The sequence below is a fragment of the Esox lucius genome, chromosome 10 (assembly GCF_011004845.1).
Source record: "Esox lucius isolate fEsoLuc1 chromosome 10, fEsoLuc1.pri, whole genome shotgun sequence".
NCBI lineage: Eukaryota > Metazoa > Chordata > Actinopteri > Esociformes > Esocidae > Esox > Esox lucius.
In genome coordinates, this window is record NC_047578.1 from 9,871,363 (window position 1) to 9,892,133 (window position 20,771).

A 20,771-nucleotide genomic window follows, 5' to 3' on the forward strand; every position below is an offset into this window, starting at 1 on the left:
AGCGTTCCTGTTCCTTTTATAGGCAGGCCTTATTTACGCTTACATTTTCATGAACATAGTCTAATTTGCGATTTGTCAGTTCCTGCACTTATTTTATCCCAAGTCAAGCCCTGATTAACAGAGATAAGTCTAGTTACCAACTGTATAGAACCTGTCGATGTTTAGTAGCAGATGGTGAGAGATGTTTGCCATTAGGATTAACTACACACACACACACACACACACACACGCACACACACATACAGGAATGGAAGATCAATCTCTTGGACTCCCACAGTAATAGCTTCCCCAGCAGAGTATGTCTGTTTCCAATAAATATGAAGATGAATGCCTGAGATCAGTGTTGTTTTGTTGTGTGTGTCTTCTGGGTGTATCAAACACACCAATATTGTTGTTGTGGGGGTAGGCCAGGAAGGTACTGTAGTAGGCCATCAACAGACATGTAGTTCTGGGGTAGGTGCTCATCAACAGACATGTAGTTCTGGGGTAAGTGCTCATCAACAGACATGTAGTTCTGGGGTAGGTGCTCATCAACAGACATGTAGTTCTGGGGTAGGTCCTCATCAACAGACATGTAGTTCTGGGGTAGGTCCTCATCAACAGACATGTAGTTCTGGGGTAGGTCCTCATCAACAGACATGTAGTTCTGGGGTAGGTCCTCATCAACAGACTTGTAGTTCTGGGGTAGGTGCTCATCAGCAGACTTTTAGTTCTGGGGTAGGTCTTCATCAACAGACTTGTAGTTCTGGGGTAGGTCTTCATCAACAGACTTGTAGTTCTGGGGTAGGTCCTCATCAACAGACTTGTAGTTCTGGGGTAGGTCCTCATCAACAGACATGTAGTTCTGGGGTAGGTCCTCATCAACAGACGTGTAGTTCTGGGGTAGGTCTTCATCAACAGACTTGTAGTTCTGGGGTAGGTCTTCATCAACAGACGTGTAGTTCTGGTGTTTGGGATTCTGCCGTGCATATGGAATGACTGGTTGTATGCTTTTTTTGTATCCAGAAGTGTTTAGATATCCATGATTTCACTTAGATAATTGTATCTGTAAGGCTATTTGTGGATTGAAATAAAGTATTTAAAATATTTGTGTGACAGTCACTAGTTTCTCTCATTTACCATAGTTTAATATTTGTTTTATAAGAAGGCTATAGAAAAATATCATAACTCCATAGAATAATCCCTGTTTTCCTGATATACAAGCATTAATATACAACGTGGGTGTCCCACCCTCCTCCTGATGAACTACTTGGTAAGTAGTTGTGTTAGTGCAGGGCTTGAGCAAAAACCTGCACCCAGCTCCCAATGAGCAGGGTTGGGCACCACTGATTTACAGTGTGCATTGTTGGATGTCTTTGACCTATTGATATTTTAAAGCATTCCTTATTCAGCTCTACATCAGATAGCTTAAGCACTGTTCTTCATATATCAAATACCTCTCTTCATACAGTCAGATGCAGAGTAAAGAGAGAGAGAGAGACAGAGAAAGGAGAGAGAGTAAGATTTTAAACATTGGAATTGATTGCACGCTTGTTTTGGTCTCCTCTGTTTAAAGTGTCTGACTGTACGTCTGTTCATCCGGTCCATAAGGTCAGAGGTCATATGCATTTGTCTAACTATCAGATCTAGTAACAAATTATCCAAGAAAATCATTCATTGCTGAAGATCCATTCGTGCTGAAATCCCATATGCGTTGTTCTCCAGCAGCTGCTGTGAGTGACTTTTCAAAGCTCTTGGATGTGCTGTGGATCCAGGTGTGCTGTTGTTAGGGCAACAAGGTGTGTCCATTGTCAGGGCAACAAGGTGTGTCCATTGTCAGGGAAACATAGTGTATATGTTGTCAAAGAGACGTGGTGTTGCCATTGTAGGAGATCTGAGGAATCCCGTTGCTGGAGTTGTCCAGGATCTCCTGTTGGGAAACACACAACCATGCACGCACACACACACACACACACACAGAACATTAGTGTCAATGAGTCGTGTCGCTGAGGAGCGATCCAGAGCTGGGTGAAAGGCCAGTGCGTTTAAGTCAGCGTGTTGGTTTCTTACAAAAGATCCGTGCGTGCATGGTTCCTTTTCAGCCATCTCATGGGAGTGATGCAATGAGTGTTCCCTCTCCAGGAACATTCTCTGTTGTTCTGAACTGGCCAGGCGACAGGTCAACCAGGTGGAGAGAGTACAGGAAGAGATCCCTATAGCAGACACAGAGAGAAACTCTGTCAAATGTACACATTAACTCATTTGAATGTGTACCAATTTGAACTGTACCAAGGTTCTTATCTAAGAAGAGGTATTACTGTTAATTAGAGACTGTAATGCAAGTTAGAGGGTTTAACTGGAATAAGCGGATTCCAGTATAATGTTGAACTGTGTTTTATGTTATGTGGCAGGGTTTCCTAGCATTGCATACCCAGGCAGGCAATGGTCATGGCTGCTAGATGCAGGGAGCGGAGAGAGTCTGGTCGCCGTGACAACGCCCTAACAAACTGGAAGTTGAGAATCCCCCCAATCAGACCACAGATACAGCAGGCTGAGAACAGAATCATCTGGAGTGAGGGAGAGAGATGGACATGGAGAGACATGGTTCACTTAGCAGTAAACAAAATATACTGAGAAACTTTTGTTTTTTGTCATAGAGTGCTGTACACGAATCCACACATTGTTTGTACATTGAATTTACATTAAACATATCTAACACATAACCCACACGTAGCCTTTTTCCTCATGGCAACTAAGGTCAGATTTTCTTTGTTTTAGCTTGGCAGGAGCGTCAATGCCACAAATGTTGTCAAGGGAGTGCAACTACAGAAGTCTGGCATGCCAACACGAGTCCTCTCGAAATACAACAACCGCACGGTCAAGAGGATCCTGACCGGCTGCATCACAGCCTGGTATGGGAACTGCTCTGCCTCCAGCTGCAAGGGCCATTGAGATGGACCAGTACATCACTGGGGCCTAGCACCCTGCCCATCCAAGACATCTGACCCAACGGCTGCCCAAGGCCAGCTGCGTTGTCTAGAAACCCACGCACCCACGGCGTTCATCCGCCTGTATCAGAGCATAAGTTCCCATGCCAACAGACTCTGAGGCAGCCAGTAGGCTGGTTCAACACTTGAATTAGACAGGCTGACTGCACACACACACACACATACACACACCTCACTTAAAAACAGCCACTACCAGATCCTTTTTTAATGTTTATTAAAGCTCAGACTCTGTTACAATTTACTTCTGCACTATGTAAAAATCCATGTGCAATACACTTGTAAATATGGCAAACACTGTAATAACAGATTTACTCTGATTTCACACTTTATTTGCACTGCTATTTTGTCTAAATTTTTTTATTTATTAGTACTTGTATTGTATGTGCATTGTCATGAGGGAATCGGCAAGCAAGCATTTTCTTGAATGGTCTTTACCTTGTTTATACAACAATCCTACTTGAAACGTGACACACATTTTGGATCGTTTCAGGAAGCTCAGTTACAGTTATTTGCTTTCAGGTAACCAGTCACATTAAGAACCACTATGCTGTCTAATGTTAAGTATGCATGTGCGTGCGTGCGTGCGTGCCATAGGTTTTTTTAGTGTTTCATGTGCCTTCTGTAAATGTCTGCATGGAAAATCAGAGCTCTTGTTTCAGTCATCATCCATTGTTAGGAATCTCATCTGTCTCCAGATCTACACTAACCTAACATAACCTAATCAACACGCAGAGGAGAGGAGAATGGCTTCAACTGAAATGAGATTGAATGACAGTAAGATAGATAGCGTGTGAAAGGATGAGACAGTGGCCTGATGGACAGAGAGGGATGATGGAGAGAGAGGGCTGAGGTAGAGAGAGGGATGATGGAGAGAGGGATTGTGGAGAGGGCTCATGATGTGAGACAGGATGAAGGGATGTTGGAGAGAAGAAGCTCAAGGGGAAGGAGAACGATGATAAAGAGACAGAGAGATGACAGAGAGGGATGAATGATGGAGAGAGGGATTGTGGAAAGAGAGGGCTCAGTAGGTGAGATAGGATGAAGGAATGATGGAGAGAGAAAACTCCAGGGGAATGAGAGCGATGATGCAGAGCCAGAGAGATGATGGAGAGGGATGGATGATGAAGAGAGAGGTAGAGAGAGGGATGGATGATGGAGAGAGAGGTAGAGAGAGGGATGGATGATGGAGAGGGATGGATGATGGAGAGAGAGGTAGAGAGGGGGATGGATGAGGGAGAGAGAGATGATAGAGAGGGATGGATGATGGAGAGAGAGGTAGAGAGGGGGATGGATGAGGGAGAGAGAGATGATAGAGAGGGATGGATGATGGAGAGAGAGGTAGAGAGAGGGCTCATGGCGAGAAACGGTTGATGAGGAAAGAGCGACAGAGGGCTGGAGCGAGAGAAGACCCGGAGATGGAGTGGCAGGAGTGGAAAGAGAGAATGACACACTGAGAGAAATGAGAGGCAGGTTTCACTTTGATATTGATCAGTTATTTACACCCTTCGTGACTTCTGAGAGAAGGAGAGCGAGAAGAGTCTCTGCCGAGAGAAAAGGAGAGGAAGAGAGAAGTGGGTGAGAGAGAAAGATTGGGAAGGAGAGAAGCGGGAAAGACAGAGGGGGAACAGAGAAGAGAGGAGTAGTCTTTCTCTCTGAAGAACTTGCCTCCTGTTATGGATATTTCTGCACGTGCCCAGTGCCCTCACAAAGAGGACAACAGTGATACAGTAACTGACCTGGCAAAGGTTTTTGTACTCTGGTGTACGATATGGTCATTTTTAGCACTGTGTGTTTCTGGAATCCAGTTCTAACAATAAAGCTTTTTTTGCTGGTCCTCACTAGATAAATAATATAAATGGCTTAGGCTTTAGGTTTAGGGTAGAACTGGAGTTAATTATGTAATTAGGTTAGGGTTAATATTATGGTAAGGGTTAGAATTAGGGTTCAGAGATAAGGAACAAGGATTTCTATTTTATTTTGGTCCCCAAAACAAATGTGTGGGGGTGCGTGTGTGGATGTGTGTGTGTGTACTTACAATGAGTCCAGTCCTCTTCTTAGCACACAGGACTCCACACATCCCACAGATTAGAAACTGAGAGAGAAAAACCAGAAGTTGTTCAGAACCTGATAAACAGTTTAGAATTAGATCATAAATTAGCACTAGATTTGAGAGAAAGTTAACTGATTTTAACGTTAAAAGGGACACATAGGCCTAAGTGAAATTATGCCAGCATGAAAACTTTCTAATAATTTAGAAGGCCACTTGTTAAAAATAAGAAGAATTATAGGTATTTAGTTGACTAACAAGCTCTTCTGGCGAACAATAACCGTTAAGACCTCTGTGGAACATGTCACCCAGAGAAGTGAAATCGAGACAATAAGGCTGTCTTCTGTATGGGCGCGCCAATGTACCCCGAGGCCGGGAGCAGTACGGAGAACATTTCAATTAAACTGACAGCATGCCACAGACACAAAACGATGGTAAACAAAAAATTCCACGTACACACAGGCCACTCCAAACCGGAGAAGCGTCTCCTTGCAGCGGCTTGTGCTCCTCCCTGACACGGCTAATCCCCACTGCTCCCAGGACGATACTGGCGACGCCTAGCCCCACCTCCAACACTGACAGTAACAGCAGACTCCACAGAATCTTCCGGCTGGAGCACATCCTGCCCGAGCATCCTCCTGGAGACCACTCTGCCTGTCTGCTGTTTTAGGTAGGCTTAAGTCAGGAGGGCAAACCTGTCTGCAGCAAAAAACTTTTGAAAGGCAAATTTTTTTTTTTGCGAATTCCCAGAAAAGAGTCACGGTTGTTACTAAGTTGACAATTCCCGTTCTATAAAGAATAACTGAACTGGGTAAGTGCAGCTTCCCCTCTTTTCGAACACAAGAATCTTGTTTTTGTTCCAACTAGCAACCGGACCTATACAGTCTATGGTCTGGAGGAGCCGCAGTGCCGTAGCTTAGGAAAATTATGAACAGACGCTCGGGGAAATCGGTGTGAAAAGTGAAAGCTGGTCAACCGAAATCTGTAATTTAGAACAGTTTCTAAATAAATGTAAAAAAAAAAAAAAAAAAAAAAACTATTTCCCTTGTATTTTTGGAAGACTAACCGGAATGAATAAAAACTAGATCATCATTCCTTCATAGTGGAATCGTTGCGTCTCTGGTTAAAAAGGGTGCTCTCCCGTTAATCATGAAGGGAGCGGGTCCTCTGAACTTCTTGCTGGTCGGTGGCTAACAGACTGTTGTGCGGTTGCTGTCCGTGGTACTCAGATGCTTGCTCAGACAAACTCAACACTCCGCGACCCGACCCAGGCGCCCTCCGGTTTACTCTCTCGTTCCGTCTGCCGGTCTCTCTCTCATACGCTCACACTCCCCCTGGACAGTACGACACCTCCTCCCCCAGTCTTTCAGTTACATTTAAACTGTCGCGACTCCTGTGCTGATTCACATGAGCAGGTGTCATTACCACAACACCGTTAAATCCAATCACAGCTGGTCTGATCTTATTCTCCAAGTCACACACACAAACATTATATACACCATCGAACTGTTAACTACATTTCTCCACTGAAGTAAGTAACATGCAAACACCTGTAATTACGTGTAGAGGATTCAAATATATTTATTTTTATAAATGCCATTACTGAAACGGATTCAGACTCTGAATCATCACTATGCAGAGCATTAGTTTTATGTTTCAGAACAAAATCAATCAACTTCCTACGGTTTTTCATGTGAGTTCCCTTCAGTTGTTTGTAGTTATAGAGTCATACACACAAAACCTTTCTCAAGTTACACACATAACCTAAGGTTTTTGGGGTGTGGTCGGTAATCAGTTAACTGTGTGAAAACCACTATTCCACATAAATACCATTCAGCATACCATTCGTATGCCTGCTTAGGGGAGTCCAGCAAAACACTCAGTAGACATTTATATCACTGTGCCTCCCTGGTACTCCCAATCCTCTCACTCTCTCATAGTCACCTGTCCTCCCCCTCTCTCCTTTACCGCTGTTCTCTTTCTCTCCTCTCCTCCCGTCCTCCACCGCTCCTCTTACTCTGTCCTACCTCTCTCTCCTATTCCACTGTCCCCCCTTCCTGTCTCCCCCGCACCCCTCCACCCTGCAGTGTCAGTCCCTATAAAGCGACAGAAGATAGCCGCGCTCAGACTCTGTTCACATAGCAGTTTTCCCAGCTCCAGATTGATTGTTTCTCTCTCTTTCTTTCTCTCTCTCTCCCCTCTCTCTTTTTTCTCTCTCCCCCACTCTCTCCCTTTCCCATGTGTCTTTACCTCTATCCCCTCTCTCCCTTTCTCTGTCTGTGTCTGTGTGTGTGTGTGTCTGTGTGTGTGTGTGTGCTATGTTTCGCTTAAAAAACCATTGTAAATAAAAGCTGTATTTAGATGGTGGAACATTCAAGGGTCGTTTCTGCTCTAGATGCTGTTCAGTATTAATACATTTTCCAAGCACACTTATACCAAATGCTTTTACATACCACATAAAGGTTTGCACAGTGTTTGTGGGTAATCTAGTGGTCTATTATCTACCCAGATCCTCAGCTGTGCTTCGGCTCAGGATCCGGTATTGTCACACCCTGATGTGTTTCACCTGTTGTTTTGTCCCCGCCCCTCACCAGGTGTTCCCGGTTCCCTATTAGCCCCGTGTATTTAAACCCTGTTCTCTGTTTGGCAGTTGCCAGATCGTCTTGTCCCGTACAGTCGTTTCCAGCGTTCTATGTGTTCATCAGTCAGTCTACCTGTCCTTCTATTCCCCGGTTACGACCCTTGCCTGTTTTCCGGATTACGAGCCTGCCTGCCCTCTCCTGTACCTTCGACCATCCGACCGCCCGACAACGAACACTGCCTGTCCCCCACTACGAGCCTGCCTGCCCTCTCCTGTACCTTCGACCATCTGACCCCCCGACAACAAACACTGCCTGTCCCCCACCACGAGCCTGCCTGCCCTCTCCTGTGCCTTCGACCATCTGAACGCCCGATAACGAACCCTGCCTGTCCACCACTACGAGCCTGCCCACTGCCTGGTTGTTCAATAAATACTTTGGACCGCCCTCCTCTGCCTCTGTGTCCGCATTTGGGTCCCCACCCGTTCATCGGTGTGATAGGTATAGCTGTAACTCAGTAACTCAACTCAGTGTGAGTTGGCATTCAGAGTCTGTTGGAGCATTTATAAGCTTTATACCTCAAACACACAACTTACCCGAGAGGCAAGTACATCTAGGCTGGACCCACATTCCCTGTATAGTGTTTCAGCCAAAGTAGAGATCCTTTACTGAGTCTATGGTCACTCCAAGATTATCCCCCATTTAAAATGGCCTGGGTGGTATGTTGTTGTTGTTGAGATAGTCCCTTCAACATAGCAGTACAATAATCATTATCAATAATAAGACAAATAACAACTAATAAAATATGTATACACAATAGTCAAGCAGGACTGTATTTAAAAATATTAAATGAGAAATGTCTTGGTCAAACATCAAATTACTTATGAGAGACTGTCCCACTGTTGCATCAGTGGGACAGTTTCAGGTCAGAACAGGTCAAAGGACAAGAGAAGAGAGTACAGGAAGTGACATCAGGGGACAAGAGAACAGGGAACAGGAAAAGACATTAGAGGACATTGACAGACAATCTAACTTTAGAACATCTTTCTGATGTGATGAGTACATATCTTTTGGTTTGAGCTTCTACTTCCCTTGAGGGACACTTAGAAAGAGAGAGAGAAAGAGAGAAGTGCCTGTTTTTATTCTCTTTGTTTGTCCTTGCATCTGTCTCTGTCTCATATCAAACGGCCCGTTAGTCTGTCTCAGAAATAGTCAGCAAAACAACCCTGGAAGTCAGAATGTAGTTAACTCTAAAGTACTAGACAGTTAGCTAATAGGATGAGTGGTTTATTCTAAAATACAGAACAGTCTGCTAACAGGAAGTGAGGTAAATTCTGAATTACCATTCATTCTAAAGTACTAGACTGTCTGCTGACCGTAGCAGTTCTTGAATAGAATTACGTGAGTTGGTCACAGTCTGTAAAGAAGTGAAATAGACTCTATTCTGCTAAATGACTAGAAAGAAGGTTGTCCTCCCTCTCAGCTTAAGCTTCAGAGCTCATTTTGTCCCTAAACAGTGTCTTTGGTTCACTGGTGATCTTCTAATCAATGTTAGATTGGCACACACACACACACACACACGGGCACATGTGCATGGTAACACACAAACTACACACTACCATTCACACCATGTTGTCTTGTTCAGGTTTCCTTTAAAGTGCTGTGAGCTAAAAATAAAAGTGCTGATGGGACTGTCAGAATTTAGGAACTGGAATAGACCTGGGCCACAGTGCTGTGTTGTCGTGTATGTGTATTTGCCATTGTGTGTGTGTTGTCATGTATGTGTGTTGTCGTGTGTCTGTGTGTGTGTGTGATTGTTGGATAGAAACCCATGTGCCGAACGCAGTAAGCGGGAATAGAGATGGGGGGCCATGCTATTTTTAGCCCCCTGCCACTCACTGTTACATAATGAGTGTGTGTTATGGGTTGAGGTGGTGCCTTGTATTGCACATCAACAGGAGAGCAAATGTCCACTTCTGTTTCCTCGCAAGCAAGAGAGGGCAAAGAAAGAGACAGAGAAACAGAGAGAGTCCGAAATGCGTGTTGGCTTGAATTAGTCACATTATCAGACCTGCAGAGATCTGTGTGTGTGTGTGTGTGTGTGTGTCGGAGATTCCGCTGCCATCTGTATTTGCCCCAGCTCTGCTCTCATGGCTTTATTAAATCCTATTAAAATCACCCTAACAGGAAAGTCTACGTGATTTTCTCACAGTGAGTTATTCTCCAATGAACGACATGATATCCTTCCCCCCCTGTTTAGTTGTTATATTAATTGTTTTTGTTGTATCTGTTGGTTATTTTCTCCAAGTGAAATCTCAGATACAAGACCAAGGGTCAATGGATCAGGGCTTAGAAATCCTATAATCTCTATGTTGTGTTCTGTGGTATAATTGTCATGAGATGCATGTGTTGTTAAATCACTTCAGTTGCCAGGGACTGGGAGAACACCGGAGCTCATTTTCCAACTTTGTGATCCGGTTTTGTAGGCACAGATTATTAATGGACTAGGCTTAGTCTGTGTCTGCAAAAGAGGCCCTTAATGGTTGAATTCAGTCAGCTTTTTGAGCCTTTCTGTTTTCACACTGTAGCAACACCCTAGAAAAAAGACAACAGACTCCCACATGACTTGCCCTCTGGTCTGTCGTGGACACACACACACACACACACACACACACAAGCAGCTACGCACCCAGACATACAACTCCCTACGGCTTTAAATGCTGACCCTGGCTCCAAATGCAAACACATCTCTTCAGGTCTGCAGATAGTTTGTGTGAACTACATAAAGGTAATGATAACGTTGATGAAGACACGCAAACGCACACACACACACACACACAAACACTGCCTGATTCTCTGTTTAATGGGACGAAGCACATTGCTTGATGAGGTAAACAACAAGCTGCAGTCCCAAAATGCATTGCAGCAGTGTGGACAAAAGGGGATCTACTGACACAGGTAGGAGTTTGCTTCACACACCATCATCAACAAACATACATACCTGCAATACTTTCCATTAGATCGAGGAGAGTTGGTCAGTCACCTGATTCTGACCTATTGATTGCTAATTTGTTGCCCCCTCCCCCTCCGCTCATCGCTTTTCACTCACACACACACACACACACACACACACTCACTCACGCACACATGCACACGAATACAGAGTTGCTGGGGTAGAGGAGAGGAGTCGTATTTCACCTCACACTGATGACTTAGAGGAGAATTGACCTAAGAGAAGACAGGGAGACAGAGAGGGGGATAGAGAGTGATACAGAGAGAAAGAGAAGGACAGAGATAAAGAGAGAGAGAGAAGGATGGAGCAAAAAAGTGAAATAGAGGGAGAGACAGAGAGAGGGATAAAGAGAGGCAGAGGGAGGCAGATCGATAAGGAGGTTTCAGTGTGATTTCTAAGAGACACAGCCCTAAAGTCAATCCTCTCTGCAATACCAAACATTCTCCCTGTCAGCGCTGACACACCTTGAGAAAGTGACAGTGGTGGTCAGAAGTCAGAGGTCGGGTGTATCTGTTGAACCTTCTAACCGTCCTAAACATCAACAAACCATCTGGAATGGAAAGCTTAGGCTGCGCAGTGTTTCCCCCCTATTGTAATCAGAGTGGCGCCCCGCCGCTGGTAAATTGTTATGCAATATTTTTTTAAATTGCCCCCCCCCCCCCAAACTGCGTGCAGTTTACCATCGTGCACAGTTTACTATCGCACAAGCATCAGAACAGGGCAATAACGTCCTGCACCCGGCCTATGTAATATCAAGCCTTGGAGTGAGGTCAAAGAAATGTAACTGGCTGTGTCTGTGTACGTGCACGTTTGTGTTGAACCGTCAGTATGTGGCTGTGACATTGATATAAAGAAGGTAGCCATCGTCTGAGCGACAACCAAAGGTCAGAAGCAGGCTAGCTAACTGACTGTCAAACATTGATAGCTATAATCGGCTACAATAGATTTGTGTTATGCTGGAAACATTAGAGATTTGGCAGCAACAATAAGACCTACCGTTTTCGTATTTTGCGAAAAAAGGAAAAACTATGTGGGAAAAATATAAACAAAACAAAATGACTATTTAAATAATATTTTAAATAAGTTAAACAATATTAGAATGTAGAGCAATGAGTAATGGTTAGGAATGGTTATCTAATATAAAAAAGTACATTTTGATGTTATTAATGTTGTTAATTTGCTTGTGCTCATTAGCTTTGGGGAAGTATTGGGTAATAAATCCAACCCCCTCCGTAATGTACAAGGGATACTTTTTGTGGAAAAACTGTCCAGTGCTGCAGTGAATGTCCTGTATGAAATACTCAGGAGAGTTTGTAAAGTTACAAATATAATGTGAAATCATGGGCCACTGTGTGCTACATCCAGCAAAACTATAATTCCTACCCCGTCTTTAACCCCCAATGCAACACATGGTAATATAGTGTACATGGAATTCATATTGCCTCATCGGTTAGTAGCTAGTGACTTTTATTAGTCTGGGAGGCGATTCATGAACAGTTTTAGAGAATGGTTAATTGAGGGGGAGTACTTTTCACGCATCAAGCCTTTTGTGTCGTTGATGCCGGTGTGTTGCCCCACAACCCCCCCACTGTTGGGAAAAGACAAAGGAAAACACTGGGCTCCGTTTACACAGGCAGTTCAATTCTGATCTTTCATTCCAGTAGTTTGCCTTTTGACTAATCACATCAGATCTTTGTCAGCCTCTCTCTTGGGTATCAGCGTTGAGCTCAGTATACCTCAGACTTTGTGTGTATGTGGGCGTGTCCATACCACCCAATCAGGCTGTGATCTGACATGATCTTGCGCATCGTCAACAGAGGGACGTGATGTAACGTGTGATTTGGCACAACACACATACATCTGATGGACAGAAAAGCTGAGCCTGCAATCTCCCTGGGTGACACACACACACACACACACACACACATAACCACATACACACAGACAGACATGTAGCTGATGGACAGAAAAGCTGGGCCCTTGCTGATGCACACACACACACACACACACACACACACACACACACACACACACACACACACACACAACGCCTGTCCCTAACACTGTTCTCAGTTCAAGGACATTCATCACCACTCTCCTGGCAAAGCTGTAGCCTCTGTCACCCTCTCTTCTTTCTTCTCTTTGTCCCACTAACAGGAAATGTGTCCTCACACTGCAGGACCATCATTCCAGAGCCTGCCAGACACAGCTGGACACACACACGCACACACACACGCACACATATGGACAGAGCAGTAATCAGGTGTGCCAGGACAAGGTTATGGGCAGAGGGAAACAGTCTCTCTGTTCCTGTGTCTTGCTGTTGTTCTGGCTGGCTGGTTTTCTGTTTTACTATTTGTCAATCAGGCTGGTTGGCTGGCTGAATATCTTTCTGGCGTTTTATTGGTCTGTCCCAATGTCTGTCTCAATTGTGAATTCACACTTCGCTGTGAAAAATGTATCAAAATATTAGGTAGTTCTCTAATGATCTAGAATATACATTCAGAGAAGCTGACCTAGGGGTCCAGTATACAGTATACAGACCAACAACATGGACCAAGACAACTGCTTGCACTCATTCACACCTACATATAGCAACACATAGAGAAACACTCAAAAACACCAACAGAGCTGTAGAGAAACACTCATACCCACCAACAGAGCTGTAGAGAATATACATAACTGCATTGCATCAATATAGAAACACAAACCATATTCATGTCTGTTTATCACCTACTTATAAAACAGTTGCTGCGTTGTGTTTATCACGTCCTCTGGTGTGGTGTGTGTGTGTGTGTGTGTGTTTGTGTGACTAGTTGTGTTAACCAACCAGGCCTGTGGTGATGATGTCTGTAAAATATGTCTGAACAGGCTTTTGTAAGAGTCCACCTAGACTCTCAATATATTATCATATTACTTTTTGTATCCTGTTTTTCAGTTTTCATCCTTCCAACTGCATCTGAGCCAGAACCTTGCTGAGTTAGCCTGCTGAGCTAAAGTTCAGGGTCTGAGCTGGAAGGTTGCTGAGTTAGCCTGCTGAGGAAAAAATATAGAACCTACTCCAGGATTCTGCACAGTGCCACTCACAACTGCAGTCTTTCAAAATATTTTTCCTCTCGTTTAATTCCACAAAATGTTGCAGAGCTCAACTGTGTGTCTGTGTGTGGGTGGTATGTGTCTATGTGTGTGTGTGTGTGTGTGTCTATCTGTGTATGCCTGTCCATTTTATAATTGTTTCATTTATAGACACCGAGCACCAATATCCATAGGGCCAATGTTACTAAGATGTACAGTACGCGTTCCGGCAAGCTGTCTTCCACTGATTTACTGTCAGAATGTGACATTTAAAAATGATGGGTGTGGTGGCTAAAGTCTCCAATGAAATTGTCCTAGACGGGAAAAGAGACGTCTCGCTGTAGCCTAGGGGTCAGGAGTCAGACGTTATCCATATTGATTTCTGCTTTCCAAATGGCCCCCTATTTTCTACATGGCACACTACATTTCGACCATGCTCTCCGGTCAGAGGTAGTGCGCTGCACAGGGGATAGTGTGTGGTTAGGGATGCCCCCATCTGCTCCCTAGCTTGCAGAGTTGTTTGTAACAGCGGTAGTAGATTAAAACTGATCATCTCCCGGGGTCACGAATGAATGTGTGAGTGTGTGCGTGTTTGTGTGTGTGTGCGTGCGCATGTGTATGCAGACGCGTGTGTGTGTGCAAGCCTCTGTGAGGGTGTGACGTGAGTCGGTGGGTTGGGCTCGTGCACTTGCATGGTTAATTTATGAGTGTGTTGTTAATTATTAAAGTCTTGGAAAATTTGCCAACAGAACCATCACTTTCATTGCCAGGCACACACAAATTGGTCTGGCGAACAACACCAATGTTTTAGTGTGTGATGTGTGTGTGTGTTTATATGTGTGTGTGTGTGTGCATGTGTGTGCGTGCATGTGTCTGTGCGTGCGTGCATGCGTGTGACTGAGGACTGAACCCGGATCTCCTGAATGACATTTTAAACTGAACATGTTTACAAGCAAATTAGTCATGTAAATGCCTTACTCCGCTAATCTTTATCTGTGTCGGTCAAATACTAAGGAAGCATGCGCCAACTGCACCTGATTTTCGGAGCAGGATTTCAATTTGTACTAGGTTACATGCACACAAAATTGAGATTGTTCTTTATCAGTCTTGAGTCATCAATCTTTTGTCTTTCAATATTTTGACACTATCAAACCACGTTTGTTTGAAATGATTACATGCTTTGCAAAACTCCGAAAATACTGTTTTCATGGACACATTTGAAAATTGCTACTAAAAATAAAAGTTCTAACAGTTCTTATGCAAATTTTTTGGACAAATAATGTAAAATGTGTAATAACTCTTTCTATGGCCCCTAAACGGAGCAGCGGAAAAGTCACTGCTTCGCAGTAAGCTGCGTCATTGTGAGACCAGAGTTCAAATCCTTTTCTCAGATCAACCCAGAGGTCCTCCAGAAGGCAATGAAATGGGCCATCATTGTCCGGGTTTGTGTGGGGTTGATGAGAGAGTCGTATATGGTTGCCTTGACCGGGTGGCTTGTGATCTAAATCAAAGTAGAATATTCTGGAGGACACATACCTTGACATCCACTGTCTTGAGTCTGCTGGGAATCGCTCTGATAAAGCAGGGCCTCGATCACAAAGCCGAGGAGTAATATATAAGTATATATGTGTTAGAAGTAGTTAACAAAAAAGGTAACTACTTTTAAGTACTTCAAATGGACGACCAATTAAGGTGTTTACATGCTCTAAACATTTGAACGATTGCCCAGAAAAACAGGTGTTTGAATTGGCATATGCACACTTGATGATGAAGTGATAAACAGGGTGAAGTGTTTACATGACAAATGCCGTCGTTGGCCTACTGCCGTGGTCGGCTTAGTGCTAAACTGTTAGTGTGACTGTAAACATACTAAATGAGGACATGTAAACTGAGTCAAGTGTGTTCCACTCAAACTATGTGTCTTAGAAGTGGTTCCCATGTACAAACTTTATATGTAAGAATTTGGAATTGAACACATGGTCAAAATGGTTAGTGATTTTTTGCATTTATCAAAGCCCCTTCAGTTGGCCAAATTTCATGTGTGCATGTATACAGGATCATTAAAGAAATAGTTATTATTTTCCAAAGCACATACAAGGTTTTATCAAACTATTATGGGAATCTGACTGATCACAATAATCCCTCTCAATAGAGATGTCACATGACTGTTGATGCAAGGCTTCAGGTCTCAGGCAAGTGCTAATCACTTAACCTCCTACAACATACCTACAACCCTCCACACACACACACACACACACACACACACACACTTTCACACACACACACACACACACACACACACACACACACACTTTCCTTTTAAGTCACTGAATAACACCAGCTGTGTCAGTCACCATCTTTGCCAAGTAAACAACTGCCTTATTAACTATTTATCACGTTATTATAAACCAACCAACCACACACACACACACACAAGTTTGTATGGCTATCCTCGTGGGGACCAAAAAATAAAAATTGCATGCTCCCTTGCCCTAATCTTAACCCTAAACCTAACCCTAACCTCAAAAAAGTAACATTTATGCCTAAACGTTAACTAGATGTTACACCTAACCTTAACCCTAAACTTAACCAACCATGCCTGGACCTTAAAGAAACCCCAATTCTAACTCTAAAATGAATTGTAAGTTTGACCCTAAACCTAAACCCTGAGCCGGAAATTGACTTTTGCCTCATGGAGACCGTAAAAAGGTCCTCATGAGTACAATATTTTCTGGTATTACTATACTCATTGGGACATTTGGTCCCCATGAGTGTATTTAGACCTAAAACACTCACTCACACACACACACATGCACACACACACGCTCACACATGCGTACGCTCACACCCAGACAGACACGTTTTCCCTCCCGAGACCTGGGAAATTGCCCACTGAAGATGTTTGGGGTACAGGAAAGGGAAGAGAGTATCTCTCTCCTTGTTTTCCACGTCTCAGTGAAATAAGATCTGTCTGTACTCCACCTCACACAGAACCACCCATTTAATGTAGAATATACTAACTAAGTGCATGGTATGTAGCATACACGACAGCAATCACAGCAAATCACAGAGAATTAAAAAAGAGAATAGTTTGCTACCAGTAAGGTAAATAATATGCATATTAGTATAACTAAAATCTACGGATTTAGTACACCAAACCCTAAACATAACCTGCATCCAGCAATGAATATTATAGTCAAAGACTATTGACACAATATTGACCAACATGGGAGGACTTTCTGTGATAATAATGGTCTGCATTAATGCTCTGCATTATTATCCCTGTCAATCAATCAAGTCCTACAGGATCTACCTCAGGCACACCAGGATAACTGCCCATTTGTAGTTGTGCTCATAAGTTTGATTACTCTGGGAGAAATTGTGACATTTTGGCATTGATTTAGAAAATATGACTGATCATTTAAAAATAAATGTATTTTATTTAAGGATAGTGATCATATGAAGCCATTTATTATCACATAGTTGTTTGGCTCCTTTTTAAATCATAATGTTAACAGAAATCACCCAAATAGCCCTGTTTGGCCTTGTTACAGACATACAAGGTGATACACACAGGTGAAAATGGCAATTAAAGGTGAATTGCAATGGGACATTTTTAAAATTGCAGTTAGTGTCTGTGTATAAATAGTCAATTACTATTTATACACAGACCCTGCTCAGCCGACATACCATTCATCACTGCCCCTGAAATCAAGACACTGACCTCATAAGTTGGAGACAGAGAGAGACAAGTCTTTCAGTATATGTGTAATTGACCAAGCATGCGGAATACCAAACCCTTCTAATAAGATAATGAATAAATAAGGATGATAATAAATTAATTTCCTACAGTTTGTTAGCTCTTATGTGGATGCACTGAGGAGGCTAGATACTGAGCTATGGGGAGCAGAAAAGACCTGAGTAACAAGGTAATGGAACATTATAATGATGGAAAAAGATATCCAAAGCCTTGCAAATGCCAGTCAGTACTGTTCAATCACTTATTAAGAAGTGGAACATTTGGGGATCTCTTGATACCAAGCCAAGGACCAAGAAAGATTTCAGCCAAACCTGCCAGAAGAATTGTTCGGGAGACAAAGAAAAGTCCACAGGTAACCTCAAGAGAAATCCAGGCTGCTCTGGAGAAAGACAGTGTGGTTGTTTCAGGGAGCATAATACAATGATACTTGAACAAAAATTAGCTGTATAGTTGAATTGTCAGAAAGAAGCCTTTACAGCGCCAATGCCACAAAAAGGTGTAGTTACAAAATGCCCTCAACACCTTGACATGCCTCACAGCTTCTGGCACACTGTAATTTGGAGTGACAAGACCAAAATAGAGCTTTATGGTCACAACCATAAGCGCTATGTTTGGAGAGGGGTCAGCAAGGCCTATAACGCTGAATAAAGATGGCTTCTGGTTGCATTTATTTTGTCCATGGTTCAAAACAGGACTGAATCTAACATAGTGAACAGAATACCATCTCCACTGTAACATGCAGCATGTTATCAGAAAATACTGGCAGACAATTCTTCTGCATTTTTCTGCATGAAAGCTGCCCATTGGACTTTCCAGCACGACAATGACCCTAAGCGTAAGGCCAAGTTGACCCTCCAGTGGTTGCAGCAGTAAAAGGTGAAGGTTCTGGAGTGGCCATCACAGTATCGTGACCTTAATATCATCAAGCCACTCTGGGGAGATCTCAAATGTGCGGTTCATGCAAGATGACCAAAAACTTTGCATGATCTGGAGGTGTTTTGCCAAGACGAATGGGCAGCTGTACCACCTGCAAGAATTCGGGGCCTCATAGACAACTATTATAAAAGACTGCATGCTGTCATTGATGCTAAAAGGGGCAATACACAGTATTAAGAACTAAGGGTATGCAGACTTTTAAAAAGGGGTCATTTGATTTTCTTCTTTGTTGCCATGTTTTATTTTATGATTGTGCCTTTCTGTTATGACCTACAGTTGAATGTGAATCCCATAAGAAATAAAGACATGTGTTTTGCCTGCTCACTCATGTTTTCTTTACAAATGGTACATATATTACCAATTCTCTGAGGGTATGCAAACTTTTGAGCACAACTGTATATGGTCCAGTGCGCCAATAAAGGTCTAGAACCGAGCAGCCGAGCAATATCAAAAAGACTCAAAGGAAAGAATGACTGGATTACTTTAATGGTAATATATATGGGTAGCACTCAGCTAGGTGTCACCATATATTAAAGACCTGTCTGTTGATGACCTCTTCCAACTTCCTATATCAAATGTCTGCCAGCGTTGAATGCTTTTGTAAGTTAATCAACCAAACGTGAAAATGCATATTCATTATATATATTTTTAACAACCTCAAATCAGGTAAGGCCCAGGGCCCCCTAAGGAAATAAGGTCACCACATTTTGGGGGTTCCCTGAGCGTATCTAGCCTGCTCCAACCCTAGTCACTGTGTGTCTGTTATACCATCTCTGACCACAAGAGGGTATTGTTGCCTCATATTCCCAATCGCAATGAACCGCATTCAGTGTAGTGTCAAATTATTCAGTTTGTATTTCTGTCATGGTAAATCATTCTTACCTAAAACATTTTTATCCTGCTGACCGACTTCAACCTATGCATAGTTACAATAGTAACTGTTTAGCTTTAGCTGATAAAACTTTACAACTACAGTAATGTTCTGTTTAAAAGAGCCATAATATTTTCACTATACAAATGCATACTTGAAAAAGTGTGTACACACTCATCGAGTCGGTGACTTATTTTTTATTCATATTGATCCGGTTGTTGTGCGCTGTTATGGACCAGAAAAGAAAGCTGTTGGCCTTATTTCTCCTCCCGGTAAGTATTCCAGGTAGCAAGCTGCTTTATCTAGTATTAGTTGTAGTGAAAGCTACCCATATATCTCTGTCCAGCCACTAGCCAGGGACAAGTACACATGAAGTACTTGTCCACTCGGTTATTGTTACACCATGAACAGGCATAGAAATCTTAAACCTCATGTCGTAAAATGTTGTCTGAAACGGCAATAGCTGTTATCAAATTTCTTCATATAGGCTAAATACAGTAAGCTCTGTCCTGCGCCACTACCCTAGAACATATACTGTGGATGAACAAAAAGTGTTTGTTTACTTGGTAATTGGTATACCACAGGGCATAAAATAAGCTATAAAACCAGACATTCCAAACCAAACGTTGTGGCCTGATAGTTTTGTTATATAGAGTTACTGTATAAATACATTGTTTCTGCTATTCAGCTGCAAGCCCTTTAGAAATACAATAGTATGTTTAGCTGAAGTTAAAAACACTTTGGAACTGCAGTAACAATGGTAAAACACTACAGAACCACTTCTTTCTTTAAACATTTTAGGAACTCAGTACACAGTTTTTTGGAGTCCCTTGCAAAACGTGTTTACCTTAGCTAACGTTTTCCCAGCATTTCAGAAATTCGCTGAAAGATTGTAATGAACCATCCCAGAAGCTCCAATCCAGAGCGATTTGCAAGATCACAATCTCCTTTTTTTTTTTAAGTACATTTACACATTCAGGGTCACTGGGCATTCTGCCACCTGCCTGTTGATGTTTTTATTTTAATTTCCTCGCAGCATCAGAAGATTCTTCATAGAATATAAGTGGAATGAATCACTCCACTTGGTTTTGCATTTTTCTAGTGTAGCCGTTCCGCCATGGAAGAAACATCGTTGGCATTCCTGATATTTTTAATGTGTAGAATGACCGGAAATTAATTATTCATTTTTTTCTTGAATTAAATTTGTTTCAAATATTTAGTATTTGACTCAGAGCCTTGCAAAAAGTATACAGATCCCAGACCAATTCTCTCACATTTCTGAATTACAAATAGTAAATTTACATTTTGTTCTGATTGATATTTTATTTAAAAACAGTGACACTAAAAATCTATTACTGTATGCAGGGGCAATTTAACCTGCCTTAGGCCCCAGGGCTACAGCTCTTTTGTAGGCCTCACTAGCCTACCATCTCCCAGCCCTCCAACTTGCAACGTCTAACTGGTCATCTCAACAACACCTAGCTCCTTGGCTGCTGCCCCAAT

The 20,771-nt window shown here is 42.7% G+C and overlaps 1 protein-coding gene across 1 annotated transcript; it reads right to left on the reverse strand.

Annotated features, from left to right (window-relative positions):
- Nucleotides 1-1,098: 1,098 nt before the first annotated feature.
- LOC105012527 (transmembrane protein 196) lies at nt 1,099-20,177 on the reverse strand. Its single transcript, XM_020050177.2, has 6 exons — nt 20,116-20,177; nt 5,491-5,746; nt 5,023-5,079; nt 2,411-2,546; nt 2,050-2,192; nt 1,099-1,909 (listed from the first exon to the last, which is right to left on the reverse strand). The coding sequence occupies exons 2-6, from the start codon at nt 5,653-5,655 to the stop codon at nt 1,841-1,843; spliced, it is 570 nt and encodes a 189-aa protein (XP_019905736.1). The 5' UTR covers nt 5,656-5,746; nt 20,116-20,177; the 3' UTR covers nt 1,099-1,840.
- Nucleotides 20,178-20,771: the final 594 nt, after the last annotated feature.